Source organism: Castor canadensis, chromosome 2, assembly GCF_047511655.1.
Source record: "Castor canadensis chromosome 2, mCasCan1.hap1v2, whole genome shotgun sequence".
Taxonomy (NCBI): domain Eukaryota; kingdom Metazoa; phylum Chordata; class Mammalia; order Rodentia; family Castoridae; genus Castor; species Castor canadensis.
In genome coordinates, this window is record NC_133387.1 from 179117009 (window position 1) to 179137363 (window position 20355).

General features: G+C 41.8%; 2 protein-coding genes and 2 non-coding genes across 8 annotated transcripts in view; all 4 read left to right on the forward strand.

Annotated features, from left to right (window-relative positions):
- The window catches only part of LOC109697753 (CXADR like cell adhesion molecule), a 102143-nt gene extending 98598 nt beyond the window's left edge, over positions 1-3545 (forward strand). For all 5 annotated transcript variants that reach the window (XM_074066509.1, XM_074066512.1, XM_074066513.1 and 2 more), the window contains one exon: positions 38-3545. In XM_074066509.1, the coding sequence (XP_073922610.1) occupies positions 38-338 (301 nt within the window). In that variant the 3' untranslated portion in view covers positions 339-3545. The remainder of the gene's footprint in view (positions 1-37) is intronic.
- A 9256-nt stretch (positions 3546-12801) lies between these two features.
- On the forward strand, positions 12802-17498 carry Hspa8 (heat shock protein family A (Hsp70) member 8). Its single transcript, XM_020181592.2, has 9 exons — positions 12802-12955; positions 13682-13891; positions 14385-14590; positions 14778-14930; positions 15029-15584; positions 15805-16007; positions 16238-16436; positions 16592-16824; positions 17093-17498. Exons 2-9 carry the CDS (start codon positions 13687-13689, stop codon positions 17276-17278), a joined length of 1941 nt encoding a protein of 646 aa, XP_020037181.1. The 5' UTR covers positions 12802-12955; positions 13682-13686; the 3' UTR covers positions 17279-17498.
- On the forward strand, positions 15643-15728 carry LOC141420961 (small nucleolar RNA SNORD14). The gene has a single exon (XR_012445671.1). It is a non-coding gene; the product is annotated as a small nucleolar RNA SNORD14 (small nucleolar RNA).
- Positions 16078-16163, forward strand: LOC141420962 (small nucleolar RNA SNORD14). The gene has a single exon (XR_012445672.1). It is a non-coding gene; the product is annotated as a small nucleolar RNA SNORD14 (small nucleolar RNA).
- Positions 17499-20355: the final 2857 nt, after the last annotated feature.

Genomic DNA, 20355 nt, shown 5'->3' on the forward strand with positions numbered 1-20355 from the left:
GATACTAAAGTTTCTCTTTGCTGTGTTTTCTCTTCAGAGAAGATGCTGAAGCCCCAAAAGCCCGCCTGGTGAAACCTAGCTCCTCTTCCTCAGGCTCTCGGAGCTCTCGCTCTGGTTCTTCCTCTACTCGTTCCACAGCAAATAGTGCCTCACGCAGCCAGCGGACACTATCAACTGAAGCAGCACCCCAGCCAGGGCTAGCCCCCCAGCCATACAGCCTACTAGGGCCTGACTTGAGAGGTTTTGAACCAAAGAAAGTGCACCATGCTACCCTGACCAAAGCAGAAGCCACGCCCAGCATGATCCTCAGCCAGAGTGGAACCTTCCAAACAGTCTGAATTACAGTGGACATGACTCCATGCTTTTCTAGAAGTCAAGATCTTAGGACTTTTCTAGTCATTGATACTCAGTCACCAGCCACACATCCCCTCAACCAGATAAGAGGCCATTTAAATAGCAGTGAACATCACCTGGAACAGATGCAGATGCACTTTCTTCATATGATACCAAATGAACAAGAGGATATAAAGTGATCAACTCTAAACAGGCATCTCTTTGTGCCTTTAGACCAGAGTAAAGGGAAGCAGAGATCCAAATCCAGCTATTGATGACCAAGACCTGTGGTGAATGCTAGATAAAAGTGAGGTGAACACACCTAAAATGTCTCACCTAGGATGTTTTGCATCAATGTTTTGAGCACCATGTCAAGAAGAAACGGGGTGTTGTTTGCAAATTTTGTAATCATTTCTGCAAACCTATCAGATTATTGAGAACATTCAAGAGTCAAAAAGAACCCATAGCCTTATATTACATGTATATGTACCATGAACTGGACTGCTTCCAAGAAACTCCAAAGAAAGGAAACATGTCTCTTTTTTTCTGACTTAACTTCACGTGTCATGAGGTCAGATATTAATTTCAGGAGAACCTGAAATGTGGGAGATGGAGAAGAATGATTGTCTCTCACTCTTATCTATTACTAATCTTCCTACTTACATTGAACTCTAAAATAAGAACTGAAAAAGGATTCCAAAATGTATAACAAGATTCTGTGAAAAGCTTTCTATCTTTATGTTCAAAGGATTGTTGACAAACATTAGAAATACATACTGGAGCAATTGTGGATATTCTCTGAAATTAAATGCCTCTAAGGACTTCCCAGCTGGATATCTTTGGAAGAAACACATATTTACTACAAGTCATTTAACAATGTCCTTATACAAAAATCTTCTAGAGAAAATGAGACCTAGGAATGTTGAAAGATCTCCTGACATAAAATTACAGTCTTCTCTCTGAAAACAGGTGAAACCAGAATTTAAATACCAACTGGGCTAGAAGGGAGATTATATCAGTTTTCTCTTAATATATAAAGGAATGATATAAGGAAGCTGCCTCAATTTCTTTCATTTTAGAATATGAACCTGGGACTTCTGATGAGACTAGACCTTGAATTATCAAAAAGATTAGAGAGACTGCCAACATTTCCTATATGCCATAATCATTCATTCTTGAAAGGGTGAAGCAGAGCCAGGTGCAGGTGGCTCACACTTGTAATCCTGGCTACTCAGAAGGCAGAGATCAGGAGAGTCAAGGTTCAAAGCCAGCCCAGGCAAATAGTTCACAAGACCCTATCTCGAAAAGCCCTTCACAAAAATATGGCTGTTGGCTTGGCTCAAGGCGAAGGCCCTGAGTTCAAGCCCCAGTACTGAAAAAAGAAAATCAAGAAAGGGTGAAGCAGAGAGAAATTCAGTATTTTCCCAGCTTCAGTTTCCAAGAAAGCCTAGCTCTGAGTTGGAAGGAAAGTGAATTAACATTTAGGGAAGAAATGGTGAAAATAACTAGTGGGCGACAGCAGGAAAAGGTTCAGCTAGTGCCTGTTTACATTTTAGCTGCCTCAGTCTTGGAAAGAACTTGTAGATAGGATTTATCAGGAAAGCTACTGAAAGAGCTGATGTATGGGAGAAGGTATCTGAGAAATAAAAAGAAAGATGCAGCCTCCAATTTAGTACCTTGCCTTTTTAATAGTTTTTGACTACTAGGATACCTACAGTACAAATACTACACCTGAGTTATCCTTTCAACAATCACCATAGTAAAGTATTTATTATTATTAAAGGGAAGCAGGCTAGAGAAAGAAAAGTTATTACTGAATATGGTGATGAACGTGTTGTCTCTAAAATGGGAATCAACTTACAGAGAAAAGATTAATGTAGGATTTTGTCCCAATTCCCTCGTTTTTCATTCTTACATTGAATTATCACAGTAGTGTTCTCACCGAGTAGCAATGTATTTACTTCTAAATTCCTTATGAGTTTATCCTTAGGTAAAAGGTTTTTTGTTGTCGGGGGTTTTTTTGTGCTAGAGATTGAACCCTGGGGTCTGGTTGGTGCTAAGATGATAAGGTGAAAAGGGCAGAGGGCTGAAGGTGTGGCTCAAATGGTAGAGTGCCTGCTTTGGACTTGACTTCAAACCCCAGTACCACCAAAAAAAAAAAAAAAACAAAAAAAAGAAAAGAAAGAAAAAGACCTAAAAAGGGTAGGAAAAAGAGACATTGAGGAAATAAGTAATGTTAATTAATTAAGTGTTAGGGCTCACACCTGTAATCCTAGCTACTTGAGAGGCTGAAATTGGGAGGATCAAGGTTCCAGGCCAGCCCAGGCAAACAGTTCACAAGATCCCATCTCCAGAATAACCAGGGCAAAAAATGGATGAAGGTGTGGCTCAAACGGGTGTGGTATCTGCTTTGCAACCGTGAAGCCCTGGGTTCAAACCCCAGCCTGCCAAAAAAAAAAAAAAAAAAAAAAAAAAGGATGCTCTTTAGTCTAAGAGAACTGGCATATTTGGAATGCTTCTTATACTAACTCTTACCTCACTGTAAGACATAAAACCCCTTACTCTGACTGCATTTTTATTATTTTGAACGTGTGGTATCCAGGCAACATATCTCTTCTGCTATGTAATTCTGAGAATTCGCTTTCCTAGAGAACCTGAGCCAAACAAGTATACTATGGAGGCAGCAGCTGTACAATCACTAGCAATCTTCTCTTATTTACTACTTTTGAACCACAGGCTTCCTGTCTATGCTCTGAAAGTAGAAACCTCTTCTGAATGCAAAGGTGATTCAGATCACTTAAACATGTTAACAGAAGACTAATACCATTGAATATCCCAATTATTTTGGAAATCTACTCATAATGGAAATCTACAACAAATACCCTAAGCTCAGGAATTCTAAGGAGTCTGAGAATTCTGAGAAATAAGGTGCTGAAGTCTTCTCAATGAGCAGTGCACTTCTCTTGGAGTCAGGCATTTAGGCTCAGATAAGACAGGTTCTGAGCTTAAAATAAAGTTAGAGTCACCTCTGGTCTCAGACTATATTCCACTGACCTTTCAAATCAAATAAATGGATTCTTTCTTATGAAACAAACAACAGGATACAATAAGTAAATGGCAGAAGAAAAAATGTTTGTAGGAAGAAAATGCAGATGGAATATGTGGTTGTTTAGAGTGTAGCCATTTTAATAAAATACAAAATCAAACTTAAATCTGTAAAATAATGAAGTTGATACTTTTGTTGTTACACTGTATAAAAACAATTTCAGAAATTGCTGTTCTGCAAAGATATTTATAATTTTGCTTCATTTCTGGTGTTTAGCTGTTTGTTTCAATTTTAATTCTAAGTTACCTTGTAATTGGGACTGTGAGCATCACAGAACCAAATATTTATTACAGATCCATCTGTATCAACAATTAAAAAATAAATAAGTAAAAGCAATACTGTAGGAGGGGCCGAAGCTCATATAACCCACACTGGAAATTTGTTTATCAGCTTGCTACCAGCAGAAAGGAAGAACTCAGACTGAATATGATCTATTTATTGATTTCAGCCACAATTATAACAAGTCCTATTTCTCACAAGGCAATATGCTACGTATAAGTAGCACAGGGAAATAAATACCATGTATGACAAAGTTGCTGCCCTTAAGGACTTTCTCAAAATCAACAATTATTACTAAGCAGGTATCTGTGATAAGGTAAAGCGCCAACAGAGAAACCCAAACAAAGGGATTCAACTAAATCTGAAAAGAGAAGCATACACCAAGAGATTCACAAAAATCAGAAAAAAAGAATCGAGTTGGCTAGGTGGCCCACACCTTGTTGGCTAAGGCAGAATAATCTTGAGTTCAAGGCTAGCCTGGGCTATATATTGAGAACAAAAAACCCGAAACTTCATAAGCACATCATAATAGCACTATCAGTAATTTTCACTGAACTATCACGGGCCAGGTACTCTGCTAAGTACACTGTATATTTTGTCTTGATTTCATACTCAGCCTAAACATGTAAGATATTTGTATTCTCATTTTACAAATAAGAAAACTAAGGCTCAGAGAGGTTATGTCAGTAGTAGAGCCAAGATTTAAGCCCTGCCATTATCAGTGTATTCAGTAAGAACTGCTAGATCCTGCCATTCTGATTCTTGAAGTCCTCATACCTTTACCCTAAATTATGGGTTTTCCCTTCCTTTGCTTTCTGTCTTACCTTAAAGCTTTTCACCACATCTGGGACACACTTAGATCACTCACTCAGTAAGTCCAAATTGCTTCTAGAATTCCCTTGGTCTGCAAATTGGGATAAGATTTCCAACTTTATAATTGCCTGTGATGTTTTTATATGGTAAGATAACAATGGACTTAGATCATATAATGCCTATATTCTTAGTTGAATGTTAAGCACAGAGTATCTTGAACACATCAAGGTTAAATTTGCCATGTCTTCTGAGAGGCAAAAGGACAGGTGTATTAAGAGTACAAAGTAAGCCAGGTGCCAGTGGCTCATAACCTGTCAGAATCTTAGCTACTCAGGAGGCAGAAATCAGGAGGATCACTGTTTGAAGACAGCCTGGGCAAACAGTTCGTGAGACCCTATCTCAAAAAAGTCCATCACAAAAAAGGGCTGGTGGAGTGGCTCAAGGTATAGGCCCTGAGTTCAAACCCCAGCGCGGCAAAAAAAAAAAAAAAAAAAGTGCAAAATAATATGTGCTGGGGATGTAGCTCAGTGGTTCAGTGTTTGCTTAGCATACAAGGCCCTGGACACAATCCCTAGTAACACACACACAAATAATAATAATAAATAAAATAGGTAGAATTTTCCAAAGATAATAAAGGCATACCAACTTATTAAAAATGTTTATGAAACTCAAACACTTCGTGGACCCCATATTTAGAAATTATGCTTATAATTATGTAGGGGTGACTTTCTTCTCTCTGTTCATTTATTTTTTGTGATAGTTCTGGGGTTTGAACTCCAGGCCTCACGCTTGCTTGGCAGGTGCTCTACAACTTGAGCCATGCCTCAAGCCTTTTTAGTCTGGGTATTTTAGAGACTGTGTCTCACTTTTGCCCAGGTAACCTGGACTGAGATCTTCCGATTTTAAGCTTCATACCATTGCTGGGGTGATAGGCGCTTGCCATTACACCCAGCTTTTTTCCAGAGATGGGGATTTCATGGATTTCTTTTGCCTGGGCTTGCCTCCTGATCTCAGTCTCCCAAGTAGCTAGGATTACAGCCATGAGCACCAGCATCTGGCCTCCCTCTTGTCTTTTATTATTGATGTTTTTATTTATTTTCTGGTGCTAGGAATCAAACTATGGCCTTGAGTATGTTAAACAAGCACTCTGCCACTGAGCTACATCCTCAGCCCTGTCTTGATTTGTATCTCCTTTTTGTCACCAATCCCAGATAGAAAAGTTATAAAAATCAGTTTTGCCACTGCCACTTATGAGCAAATCTTTGATAAAGAACTTCTCTTTTTTTTTGTGGGACTCTGGTCTCAGGGCTTCATGCTTGCAAAGCAGGCACTCTAACCACTTGAGCCACAACTCCAGTCCATTTTGCTCTGGTTATTTTGGAGATAAGGTCTCATGAACTATTTGTCTTGGGCTGGCCTTGAACCCTGATCACAGCCAACCAGCTTGATAAAGGAATCTTTGATGAAGATTTCAACTAGGGATGGGATGGTGGAATGGCTCAAGTGGAAGAGTGCCTGCCTAGCAACTGGGAGGTCCTGAGTTCAAACTCCAGTACTGAGACCCCTGCCCCAAAAAAATGCAGTTAGTAAAAAATAAAGAGCAGTTTTTAGTAAAGAGCAGTTTATACAGCACCTCTTGTTCACAGTGCAAGGGCTAAAAAAGATGTTTTAAATAAAGTTTAGAGTTAATAAACTGGGCCAGGTGCTGATGGCTCATGCCTGTAATTCTAACTACCCAGGAGGCAGAGATCAGGAGGATCATGGCTTGAACAGCCCCAGGCAAATACTTCAGGAGACTCTATCTCAGGAAAAAAAAAAAAAATCACAAAAAAGGCTGGAGGTATGGCTCAAGCAGTAAGAGTGCCTGCCTAGCAAGTGTGAGGCCATAAGTTCAAACCCCAGTGCCACCAAAATAGATAAATAAAGTTAATAAACTGGAAAGCAACCTAGTCTAAAAGTAAAAGCATCAGCTGTGGAATAAAGTAGATCTGATTTTGAAAGAGTCAGGTTGCGGTTGGACAAATTATTAGCTCTATGTGACTCCTACTTTCCCTATCTGAAAACAGGTGATGTAAGAAAATATATGTCATTGCTAACATATTGTTCTACACCTAAGCATGTAGTATACTACCAGTAAAACATTACACTAAGTGATGGCATTCATTCTAAAGCATTTAATATGGTTAGGCAGGTCAAACATTAATGAGGGAATATGGGGATTATTTATATGTCTGTATTTTCCTGTAGCAGTAATTTATAACTGGCTATAGGGAAAAAGTCAAGATACTAAAAACACCTTGAGACATTGTGTTTTCAAATTTCTCTGATGGAATGTGGTGAGGTCATATACTTCATTTTTCAGTCATGTCACTGTATCCAAGAAGGTTTGTTTGTTATTATCTGAGGTTTTGTTTTTGTTTTTTTCAATTTTAACAAGTTCCTTTATATACATATTTATTTGGTACTGAAAATTAAAATAACATCAAAATTCCTTTTATGGCAACCCGAATATTTGAAAATGAGAAAATACAGTTACCTACCCAAATTATTACACTATAACCAGACTACCCCACGTTCTCCTCACACCCCTTCAGGTTATATTTCATTTCACAGACTTTAGGCTTCTAAAACAAAGATTTGAGACCTATTGGTGCTTCTTGGTTCAAATCAAAATGTAGAACTAAAGTATTTTAAAGTCATTCATATACAAATTACACAATTCCCTTATAAATTAATCATAGAGGGAGTGAAAATAAAAGATACAAGATAACAAGGTCATATCATATACATCAGTTATTCAAAATTAGTGGTATGTAGCTTTCAATATGCTCATTAAATTACCAGCAGGAAAACTGATAAATTTAGATTTATGCCTAAATTCAAACTCCCAAGTCCCACCGAGAGAGAGAGAAGAGAGAGAGAGAGAGAGAGAGAGAGAGAGAGAGAGAGAGAGAGAGAGAGAAGATTTAAGTCTAAATTGATTCTACTCTGTCATAATCACTCCCTAGTCTAGCATTCTCAGAAGGATCCCAGCTATGGTACAGGCAGTAACTGCAGGTGCATTGGAGGCACATTGAATGGTTCACTCTGAACTCCTTTAATCCCATCTCTTAGCTTTTCTCTTCAAATGGGAGAGTATCTGTTGCTCAGGAGAGCTCTCATCTTGGCCAGACATTCTTTCCTTGCAGATAACAAGGTCCGGACTACTCTCTGCCTATAGGGAGTGTCACCTCTGGTCTCCTGTAGGACTTTTTTGCTTCTGTCTGGCACTTGGGCTGGACCTTCTGGGAGAGGGGAAGGGAACCTGGGAGGAGGGTTGAGGGTCAAGTTATGAAGGTTTCTGGATGAGAGCCTGAATCTCTTGGGGAATTTTCTTCGTAGGCCATCTGAAAAGATTCTGCCGTCAAGGTTGGGTTAAACATTTGTGAGGGCTCCATTGGTGTTGTGCTGAGGAAAAATTACTCCAGAATAGGCCAGAAAAAAAAATGTAGTTCTGAAAAAAAGCCTAAAACTCCGAAGTCCAATAAATGGTGGTGAAATAAGGCAACCTAAAAATTTAGGCCTGGTTTCCTTTTAAACTACAGAGAAACCTAGAGTCCACGCTATTTGAATACTAAAGATGCAATCTTATCTGAGGTTTTGAAGTAAGGAAACAAAATTCACAATTCTAAATGCTCACTTGATGTAAGCATTTAGAAGGGCTGTGGATGTATCTCAAATCCTAGAGCACAAGCCCAGCAAACGCAAGGCCCTGAGTTCAATCCCCAGGACCACTGAAACAAAACCAAAGAACCGTATATATTTAGAAACACCCCACACCACATAATTCTAATAGGAGTTATCCAATTAAATTCTAAACTTAAGCCAAGAGTGGTGGTACATGCCTGTAATCCCAGAACCTTGGAGACAGAGGCAGGAATCATGTGTTAAAGGCTAGCCTGGGATACATAGTAAGGTAGTGTCTGCAAAACATAATTTTTTGGCTGGTGGAGTGACTTAAGTGGTAGACTGCTTACCTAGCAAGCATAAGGCCCTGAGTTTAAACCCCAGTAACACACACACAAAAACAACAACAAAACAAACAAAAAAACCCCATATATATATATATATATATATAGAGAGAGAGAGAGAGAGAGAGAGAGAGAGAGAGAGAGAGAGAGAGAGAGAGAATGGGGGTAGGAGGTGTAGCTCAAGTGGTAGAGCCTAGCATGTGTAAGGCCCTGGGTTCAATCCCAAGTACTGAAAAAAATCCTAAACTTGAAAAGTATAAAGGGGGGCTGGCAGTGGCTTAAGTGGTAGAGTACCTGCCTAATAAGTATGAAGTCCTAAGTTCAAACCCCAGTACTGCCAAAAAATAAATAAATAAATAAATTTTAAAAAAATGGGCTGTCTACTTAGGTTGATTAACTTGTCATCTGTATATTGCCTAGTGAATTATGACAATTCACACAATCTATTTGGAAGTTTCTTCAATTAATGGTACCCTAATGCTCCTAATTCAATAATTACCCACTACGATATAGCAAAATAATTCATCTATAAACCCTGTTTGTTCTTTCTTACTCTGGCCTGAGTTTGTCTTCCTCTTCTCCCAGAGCACTGGGGAAGAAATTAGTGACTCTATTCAAAAAGATTCCAAAGATGATTTTTTTCCCCCCTGGGGCTTGAACTCAGTGCCTTCACCTTGAGCCACTCGACCAGCCCTATTTTTGTAAAGGGTCTTTTGAGATAGGGTCTCACAAACTATTTGCCTTGGCTGGCTTCAAACCAAGATCCTCCTGATCTCTGAGTAGCTGGGTTTACAAGTGCTTGTTCTGAACTCAATTCTATCTGCACCCACCCATGTAATATAAATCGAACATGCTAGTCTGTTTCTCCTAATTTTATCTTCCTTGAATGTTAAGGAACAAAACAGAGGTTCTTAATATTTTATGGGTCTTGGGTATCTTTGAGAATTTGGTATTTTGGACCCTGAGATACTTCCACACTTAAGAATCCAAGAGAAAAAGGGAAGGGACTAAAATGACAAGCAACAAACAAGAACAAGAAAAATCTTACACATTATTTTATTCAATCCTCACAACTCTAAAGCTGTTGTTCTACAGAAAGAGTAAGTGAAATCATCTCTATGTCACTACACAAGTAATGGCTTGAATTAAAATTCCAATCTGACTCCAAAGTTCATGCTCTTCTCATTCCTCCATGCTGCTCATAAAAAAAGACAAAACACGAGTGTATGCTTAATACTGAAGAGGCATTCCAGATCTGACAAGTTTGACAGAATTAAGGATTATGAGAGACTGTAAAAGCCATACAATCCAATCTTCATTTTAAAGTGATTTCACCTTTCCACCAATGTTGGTGTTTCAGACAACAGAAAGCAGATGTTTTAAGAAGACAGACACTGTAGTCAGAGGGAGTTTGAATTCCAGGTTCCACATTCTATCTTGTGGCATAGCTTAATCATTTACCCTTTTGGTGCCTTAGTCTTCTAATCTACAAAATGGGATCATAACAATTGCTACCTCTTAATAGTTGTGGTAAAAATTAAGTGAGGTAATATATGTAACCCACGTAACAGGCATACAACATTAATCATTGTCCTACTCCCCTAGGAGGCCCTACACCTCCACTGCAGTCCTGTACACCCAAATTTTTAGATTTTGAATAAATGTGCTGTTTGAAATCCTGTGCATCTAGGAGATAGAGAAAAGGATATTCATTATATTCTGAGCTTTAATATACCACTCCAAATCCTTCTATCTAGTAAGAACATAGTCCAAGTCCTAGACTACATTTTGAGTGCCCAGAAACAGTACTTGTTCTGCTTTTTACCATTCTGGGAATTAAACCTAAGACCAGGGTGTTGAACCTGTTAGCCAAGCATTTTACTGATGAACTATAACCCCAGTTCTGTTCTGCTTTTCCACATTGCTGTTATTGGGGGTGGGATCCCCCAAACCAGCGAATATGGGCCTCAGTTCTACTTTCTACTAGCTCAGTGACAAACATGAATGTAGTTCAGAGATCAATTATAAAAATGCAGGATGTACCGGGTGCTGGTACCTCCTGCCTGTAATCCTAGCTACTCAGGAGGCAAGATCAGGAGGATCCTGGTTGGAAACCTTCCCAGGCAAATAGTTCCATGAGACCTATCTCAAAAAACCCTTCACAAAAATAGGGCTGGTGGAGTGGCCCTGAGTTCAAGCCCCACTACCACAAAATAAGTAAATAAATAAACTGCAGGATGTAGTTCAAATAATATACTTGTTAAAGGAAACTGAAAGTGGCCCAGAGTACACATCTTCTTTCTGGAGTTAAAGTTGTGTGTTTCTGGAAATTACACTGTAGTTAAAAAAAAAAAAAAAGGTGGGCGCACATGGCTGTAATCCTAGCTACTTAGGAGACAGAGATCAGGGTCATGGTTGGAAGCCAGCCTGAGCAAACAGTCTGAGACCCTATCTAGGAAAAAACCATCTAGTCGAGTGGCTCAAGGTGTAGGCCCTGAGTTCAAGCCCCAGTCCCCTGCCCCCATGCTACGTTAACCAGCTGTCTATCTTCGCACAAAAAATATCTCTGAACCTCATTTTTCTCCAAATGTGCAGAGGCATATTATATACTCCTAGAGAGTTTTTTGTTTTGTTTTGCTGTTTATGGGGTTTGATCTCTGGACCACAAGCTTGATAGGCAGGCACTCTACCACTTGAGCACTCCACCAGCCCCAGAGAATTGTTTTCATGGTTAAATGAGCTAACAAAAAGCAGTCTGTGTTGAAAAGTCAGTATAAAATTAACTTCTTGGGAGGGGCTAAGTATATATCTCTATGGACTCCATGCCAACATTTCCCCAGTAGGTAAAGATGAAAAAAAAATCCTTTTTTTTGAGTCTGTCTCTAAAAGGCTTTTCTGGCTTGACAAGAACAAGGACAAGGTGTCCTCAATCTTGTGATAGGTTTCCTCAAATGGTCTGGAGACCTTCCAATTCCAACCCGCTACTAAAAGTCAAAGTAGTTTTAAATAAAAAAAAAAAAAATTTCCCCTATGTGTGATTATTTAACTATAAAATGCAAATAGCAGCTGTCCTGCCTGTTTGAAAAGTCACGTGGAAAAAAAGCAGAACCTGACAGAGCCGTAAGAGTGGCAGGGCCCCAATACCTGCTTCATGCACAAAATCCCGGGCACCTCTGTTTAGAACACTGGCTCAGTCACGTTTTCAAGGACTCTGCAAGGTCTGTCGTTTAATTTCTGGCTAAAATCATGGGAGAAAACGTACCCGCCTGTTATTGAAAATTTTAAAAAGGCTAAGAAATCTCAATCAAGGGCACAGGGCTACAGAACCAAGGATGGCTCATCCACGAGGGAAAAAAACCGCATTACCTTTGATTTATGAAATGACACTTATTTCATAAATGTGAAACGTGGGCAAGCGGGGGAGGGGCGGTCGGAGAAGCGGGCCTGGCCTTTTACTTCACTGCAGACCCCGCCCCCCCCCATCGTCCCGGGGAGGGGGAGGGTGTTTGAGAAGTTGGGCCCCCCGAAACCTCTGCGCTGGGGTTGCTGCAGTGACCTGTTCCACCTCTCGTAGGAGCGGAGGCGGGGCCCCGAGGCGGCCTGGCGGCGACCCCTAACCCCAAGTCCAGGTACTCCTGAAAGCGGAACCATCCTCCCCGACCTTCGGCGTCCCCTTAGCCCCAAACTGCGAAACATGGGTGCACAGAACCTGGGGGAAGGAGGTAGAAGACAGTCTCCAACACCGCGATGGGGGATGGGGAAGAGGAACAAGGATTCGGGTGGGGGAGGGGAGCAACAACCTTCGTAGCCATTTTGTCCTCTCTTCACTTCCGTCTTCTCTTCCCTATCTCCGGAGCCCAGACCCCTCCCTTCAGGCCCTGCGCTCTTCCGGCCCCGGTTCCGTAAAGCAAAAAAAAATCCCAGCTACTGCTGTTATTGGTTGCCTCCAAGTGTGCCCGTCCCTTTTCCTTTTCCTCCTTCCGCCCCCTCGGAGCGCGCATGCGTGGAGCCAGACGCTCCCCCTCCCCCACCAGGAGTGACTGAGGACTCCCGCGCGCGGGCTCTCTTGGCCCCACCCTCCCTTTCCCCGGGGCCGTTCGGAGAGCGGGGGCGAGCATGAAAGTTCCAGAACGCCGCGGCGGTGCGTCATCATGAGGTAGGGCGGAAGGGGGGCGGGAGGGGGCGAGTCCAAGGAATGAATTCGGGTTTGTGATTGGGAGTTGCTGAGGTATCGGTCGCCCATTGGTTGAAGAGGCCATGATGGGCAGCCAGCTGGGGCGGGTCCCTTCTGGAAGGTTCTGAGACAGAGTATAAGAGACGGGGTGGCGGGCTGAAACCGGTCTCATTGAACGAAGTGGCAGCTCTTGGGGGTTGGGTGCAGTTTTCGCTACAAGAGCAGGGGCCTACACGCATGGTAAGACGTCTAACCTTTAACGACCTTGGTAGTTGGGGTGGAGGGTTTGAGAAGCGAGCGGGTGTGGGTGGACGCGCTAGCCCGAGTGTGCTTGCTGCCGCGCGGCTCCGAGCAGCTCCCGGTGAGCGTGCGGCGGGCTTCCGCTCGTTTCGGCCGCTTTATCTCTGCAGGTGGGGATGGGCTGTGGGCTGTGGGCTGCGGTCCGGTCCGCAGGATGAGCTGGGAGCGCGGGCGGGCCGGGCGAGGCTGGGCGGTGCCCAGGCCAGGTGTCCTCGGCGACCGCGTGGCGGGGGAGGGGTGCTGCATCCGCTTTCCGGGCAGGCGGAGCCGGCCATTTCCCCGACCCCTGTTCTGTCTGCACTTGGCTTCTTAGAGGAAGCCGGCTTTGGCACACACCCGGGGTGGAGGGGCTTCTCTGTACAGAGAAACAAAGCAGGTCGATGTGGCTGGTGAGGGGACATAGGGCTCCGCGACGCGACCACGTGCTCGTCAACGTCGCAGACCCTTCTAGATCAGGGGCAGATGGAGCATTCAGCCGGGGCGGGCGGGTTCTGCTGGGTTGGCACGGTGGCCTGGATTGTAGCATTTGCTTCTGACCTCCCTTGTTAATAGTCGGAAAGCATCTGTTTACAAGAGGCCACACCTGTAGGTATGGGTCTATATTATAAGGCTGTCTTAAGGAAACAGGTAATTAAATGCTTAACTTGTCTTTTTGTGTGTTGGCAGCAACTATGTCTAAGGGACCTGCAGTAGGCATCGATCTTGGCACCACCTATTCCTGTGTGGGTGTCTTCCAGCATGGAAAGGTGGAGATAATTGCCAATGATCAGGGGAACAGAACCACACCAAGCTATGTCGCCTTTACTGACACCGAAAGGTTGATCGGTGATGCTGCAAAGAATCAGGTTGCGATGAACCCCACCAACACAGTTTTTGGTGAGTCAGGTTTGGCACGAGTTTAAAGGGCCCAGTGAGCAGGAAGTTTTTAAAAATACGAGGCAGCAAAACCCTGATTATTCAACTATGTAATTTAAACGGTTTATCAGCCGGGCACCGGTTACTCAAACGCTTGTAATTCCAGTTTCTCCAGAGGTAGAAATCCTCTGGATCTCGCTCTGAAGTCAGTCCAAGCAAGTAGTAGAGGCACCATAGCTCTAGAAAATCCATCACATACAAGGACTGATGGTGTGGCTTAAGCATAGGCTCTGAATTCAAACCCTAGCATTGTAAAGTCGAGGGTAACCTTGTACTTCCAGAAAGTCAAGATGGACCATTGCTGTCCACACTGGTTGACTACCAATCTGAGTGTTCAGCCACCAGTGCTAGAGGAGGGGTGTGAGACTTGTGCATATCAGGCAGTGTGAGCTATACTGAGTCTGGGCTTTGTTTTTACTGGCAAGGTGTACAATGAAGATAACTTCTTTTACAGATGCCAAACGTCTGATTGGACGTAGATTTGATGATGCTGTTGTCCAGTCAGATATGAAACACTGGCCGTTCATGGTGGTGAATGATGCAGGCAGACCCAAAGTCCAAGTAGAGTACAAAGGGGAGACAAAAAGCTTCTACCCAGAGGAGGTATCATCTATGGTTCTAACAAAGATGAAGGAAATTGCAGAAGCCTATCTTGGGAAGGTAAGCTCTTTGACAGTACTAGTAGTTTGCAGCTGTCTCCAGGGATGCATTTTGTGTTAAAATTTCCAACTAGGATTAAAGTGTAATGCTTTCAGTACTGGGATGTTGGCATGTCCACGTAGACAATTTGGTCATAGAACTGAGTTTAGTGATTTGATTGGTCTTTTTCTTGTCATTCATTCTTAAGACTGTCACCAATGCTGTGGTCACAGTGCCAGCTTACTTCAATGATTCCCAGCGTCAGGCAACAAAAGATGCTGGAACCATTGCTGGTCTCAATGTGCTTCGAATTATCAACGAGCCAACTGCTGCTGCTATTGCTTATGGCTTAGACAAGAAGGTTTGTAAATTTATTGTAGATGCTAATCTGGGTTAAGGAGTGTTTGGATCCCCAATTAGGTGTAAATGAACTTAATACAATTTTTTTTCTTACAATAGGTTGGTGCTGAAAGGAATGTGCTGATTTTTGATTTAGGAGGTGGCACTTTTGATGTGTCAATCCTCACTATTGAGGATGGGATCTTTGAGGTCAAATCTACAGCTGGAGACACCCACTTAGGTGGAGAAGACTTTGACAACAGAATGGTCAATCATTTCATTGCTGAATTCAAACGCAAGCATAAGAAGGACATCAGTGAGAACAAGAGAGCTGTCCGTCGTCTGCGTACTGCTTGTGAGCGAGCCAAGCGTACCCTCTCATCCAGCACCCAGGCCAGCATCGAGATTGATTCCCTCTATGAAGGAATTGATTTCTATACCTCTATCACCCGTGCTCGGTTTGAAGAGCTGAATGCTGACCTGTTTCGTGGCACTCTGGACCCTGTAGAAAAAGCCCTTCGAGATGCCAAACTGGACAAGTCACAGATACATGACATTGTCCTGGTGGGCGGTTCCACCCGTATCCCCAAAATTCAGAAACTTCTGCAAGATTTTTTCAATGGAAAAGAGCTAAATAAGAGCATCAACCCTGATGAAGCTGTTGCATATGGTGCAGGTAACAATCTCAATATTAAGTTTCAATTCGACAGCCTCCTTTAGAGGCCCAAATAGACTCGCTATGATGATGGATTCCAAAACCATTCGTAGTTTCCACCAGAAGTCTTGTGTTGGCCAGTTCCTTCCTTGGATGTCTGAGCGAGTAAGAGCTATAGTAGTGAAGTTAGTACTGATGGGTACATTGTGTCTTAACACTTTATTTTTTTTTTTTACTTTAGCTGTCCAGGCAGCCATCCTATCTGGAGACAAGTCTGAAAATGTTCAAGATTTGCTGCTTTTGGATGTCACTCCTCTTTCTCTGGGTATAGAAACTGCTGGTGGAGTCATGACTGTCCTTATCAAGCGCAATACTACCATTCCTACCAAGCAGACACAGACCTTCACCACATACTCTGATAACCAGCCTGGTGTGCTCATTCAGGTGTGTTCACTATTTGGGGTGGCTTAGATTACATAAAAGCAGGGAGCCTCCTCTAGAGGCCTAGATAGACTCGCTATGATGATGGATTCCATAACCATTCGTAGTTTCCACCAGAATTTCTGTGTTGGCCACTTCCTTCCTTGGATGTCTGAGCGACTACTAGTTTTCTCCTAGATAAACAAAAGAAGTCTCTAAAATCCATTGTACTAACCTTTCTGCTCTTTCTCAAGGTGTATGAAGGTGAGCGAGCCATGACCAAGGACAACAATCTTCTTGGCAAGTTTGAACTCACAGGCATCCCTCCTGCACCCCGTGGTGTTCCTCAGATTGAAGTCACTTTTGATATTGATGCTAATGGCATCCTCAATGTTTCTGCTGTGGATAAGAGTACAGGAAAAGAGAACAAAATTACCATCACCAATGACAAGGGTATGTTATGCTACATGACATGCACTCTGCTCTTAGTCATAATTTCCTGTATTTACAGTTTATGCTGAATAGCCAAAAGTATTTATTTGTAGTGCAAATAACAGTGCATGTTTTGGTCTTTAAAGTTGTGCTCAAAGGATTTTGTAATTTCATAGGCCGCTTGAGCAAGGAGGACATTGAGCGTATGGTCCAAGAAGCAGAGAAGTACAAAGCTGAAGATGAGAAGCAGAGGGACAAGGTGTCATCCAAGAATTCGCTGGAGTCCTATGCATTCAATATGAAAGCAACTGTTGAAGATGAGAAGCTTCAGGGAAAGATCAATGATGAAGATAAACAGAAGATTCTGGATAAGTGTAATGAGATCATTAACTGGCTGGATAAAAATCAGGTTAGTTTTTTGTTGAGCAGTGGGGGTAGAACACTTCAAGCTTCAGCTGGTGTTATGGCAGGGTCACGATGATGAATGGTCCAAACATTCGCGGTTTCCACCAGAATTCAGGACTGTTGGCAATTTACCTTCCTTGGATGTCTGAGTGACCTGATTAAGGAATAGCCAATATCTTAATTTTTATAGTATAGCAGTGGGCTGTGATGGATTATATTCTTAACATGTCAGCTATTTGAAAAATCTAATTTATAATTTTTCTTTTCCTCAGACTGCAGAGAAGGAAGAATTTGAACACCAGCAGAAAGAGCTGGAGAAAGTCTGCAACCCCATCATTACCAAGCTGTACCAGAGTGCAGGAGGCATGCCAGGAGGAATGCCTGGGGGATTCCCTGGTGGGGGAGCTCCTCCTTCTGGTGGTGCTTCCTCTGGTCCCACCATTGAAGAGGTTGATTAAGTCAACCCAAATACAGGTGTAGCATTGTTCCACACAGTAAAACATTGAAGGACCCAAATTTAGCAAATTGTATAGCAGTAAAATGAGCTGCTATACTGGGCATTCTTATACTTGAATATGGAACATGTGATGCACAGGAAAGGAAGTAACATTGCACTTTATAAACACTGTATTGTAAGTGGAAAATGCAATGTCTTAAATAAAAATATTTAAAATTTGGCGCCATATAATTGGTCTGACTTACTGAATAGCTGCCTAGCTTGAAGGTAGAAGTAACTGGTGGTGGTTTTTCAACTGCAAGATGGGGTTTTTAGGAAAGGCCAGTTAAGCTAGTTAGGATGGTTGGACACATTAAAAGCTATTTGCAGAACTTAACCTAGATCACCATTTTAGGGGAGGGGAGAAACCTGCCTGGGTTAGTTGAGCCATTATGTGTTAGCAGAGAATACTGAAGTTAACTGGGCTCCACTTTGGCCTGTGGACTTCTGTCCTAAGGGAAGTTGGATGAAGGCTATTCTAAATATAATTGGATCCTTCGTGCTAAGATGCCACCTTGTGGTCAGACTTAGTTCTCACTGAATGGTACAGTAAGATGGTTTACCCCAGGCATGTAGCTCTTGTACCTCAAACTAGTTTGGGATAGTCGGTTTCACTTAAGTCCTGTTGGAAATGGCCCCACTGCTTGATAATTAGACTTTGAATTTTGCAGATGCATCAAGACAAGGTTTTGTCTAATGGAAATTTCTTCAACCTTCATCGACCCTTTAGCCCTTAAGCACATGAGGGAGCTGCAACACTTGAGCTGTCTGAGGAGGTTGGATTTTTTAATAGGAATAGGTATCCCTGCTCTATTTTTTGCTATATTGTAAGGGACACGTTTGGAAGGAATGTGATGTTTACATGTAAATAACCACTATTTTAGTGGCTGAGATCTGACTGGGGTCTTGTTACTGTTTGTGGCTGAAGAATGAGACAGGTCCCAGACTGTGCTCCAACTCTGATCTTAGTCTTTTCTCTAGTGCTGGGGTTAGGGATGTGCTACTTTGCTCAGTTTACAATTTTTAATGAGCTGGGGTAAACAATTTTGAATTCTTAAATCGATAAGACTCCACCACCACCATGGTATTTACTAAAAAGCAGGAATTACACTGAAAAAATTCCCAGTTCTAATTTGAGGTTGAATATGAATTAGAGGGGTAAGTATAGTAATGTACAACTGGGCCTGTGTAAAGAGCATGAGATTATTTTGCTAGGTTTTCTCAAACTACTTAGTCTAGATGTAACAGTGCTGGGGTTCAGACATTTGAGTAACTACACTGGGAGGACAGTCTAGCTGGTTAGACTTAACCTGTTTCCCTTAAACCATACATGAGTTGGGTTACAAACACCAATTTATCTCCATATATCGCTTCTAAGGATTCATGCTTACTGCGAGGATTTTCTTTCACACATGCACTTACTTGCAAAATCTTAATCTAGGTTGAATTGGGTCAAATTAGTATTCTTTGTTACTGTTTTGTCATACTGGACTTTGGAGCACTTGAAGGTATTTGCAGCTCTAAGCAATACGGGGACCAGAAGGTCCCAGTGATTTTGTTTTGCTGTATTTCTAACTACCTTCCTGCTCTGGGCTAATTCCTGGATAAGTAAATGGGCCCTAAAACTGTTGTAGTCATGCAGAGTAGCAGGAGAGAAGTATGCAAAATTGAGGACAAAGTAGCATTACAAGATGCAAAACATACTGTAATTATTGTGGGAAAGCCTTGGAAAAAATACTAAGTTTGTAAGGAGAGGTTAAGGGAAAATGGAGAAGTTAGCTAAAGGGTCACCAATATCTACTGTTGCTGCTTAACTCCATTTGATTCCACCCTTAGAAGGGTGGTTATATAAGCTTAGAAGAGTAAACTTGCATGTAAGTTTATGCATAAACTTAGGGTGACAAAATTTTTTTTTTTTTTTGCTTATTGAGGTTGTGTGTGATTGAATGTCCTGGCTGAGGAACATTCTGGGTTGGAATTTGTTTTTCAGTTTGATTTGGTTTTTGTACAGAGGACCACTAGGTTGAGACAAGCACAAAAAAATCCATCTGTCTCCCAAGTCCAATTTTTAAAAAAGTAATTGCTGGAGTTGGGGGCATGGCTTCAAGCTGGAGCCCTAAATTGAAACTCTAGAACTATTCCCCACCCCCCCCAAAAAAAAAAGTTTCTGCAGAATGTAACTTGACCTTAGCATGGCTATGCTTTAAAATGTATTTTTATTACTATGGTTCTCAAGATTAGACTTTTAAACTACTGAAGATTCATTTTTTTTTTGTAAGCCACAGCCATTGAAGTCAATACTAAAATATTTGTATACTTAAATTGTAAACAACAAAAAAAAAGCCTTTAAACAGCCCTTTGCCCAAACAATGTTTGAGGCTCTAGGCTTTCATAGAAAAGTGACCTTTTGTTTTCTGTTAAGGTGGAATGGGGTGATTGGTAGAACTGCCAGTAGAAAAGGAGAATTTTCATTTTCTATTGGAAGTATACCTACTGGTGTAAGGACATCTTTGTCCACAAGATGGCAGTAGCTAATTATAAGGCACCAGGGCACCTGGAGGAATGTTTTTGTCAGAGGTGGTGCTTTTTGCTTGTTTCACAGATTGCCTAACCAAAAGCACGGCAAGTGATGAGTAAGGAAGTCACCACCAAATACCCACATTCATGTTCCAAGCATTTCCTGCTGAGCAAGTACCTTGTCTGGGGTGGGGGCGGCTGGGTAGAGTATAGCTTGAGTAGAGATTTAGGGCTGTGAGGGTACAGGGGTGGGGAATAAAGTGTTTAGGTCAGTATTTTAGATACAGTCACAGAACAGTGCAACACAATTTGGAACAATTTAATCACACCAAAACAAAATTTCATACCAAATTTTCACTTTGCCTTTTACCACCTTAGCTATAAACAATCATCAGTCTACTTCCTGTCTCAAAATATTTGTCCATTCTGGACCTATCATATAAACAGAACCATGCAATATGTGGTGTTTTATGACAGGCTTCTTTAGCATGTTTTCAAGGATTGCCTATATTGTAGCATGTA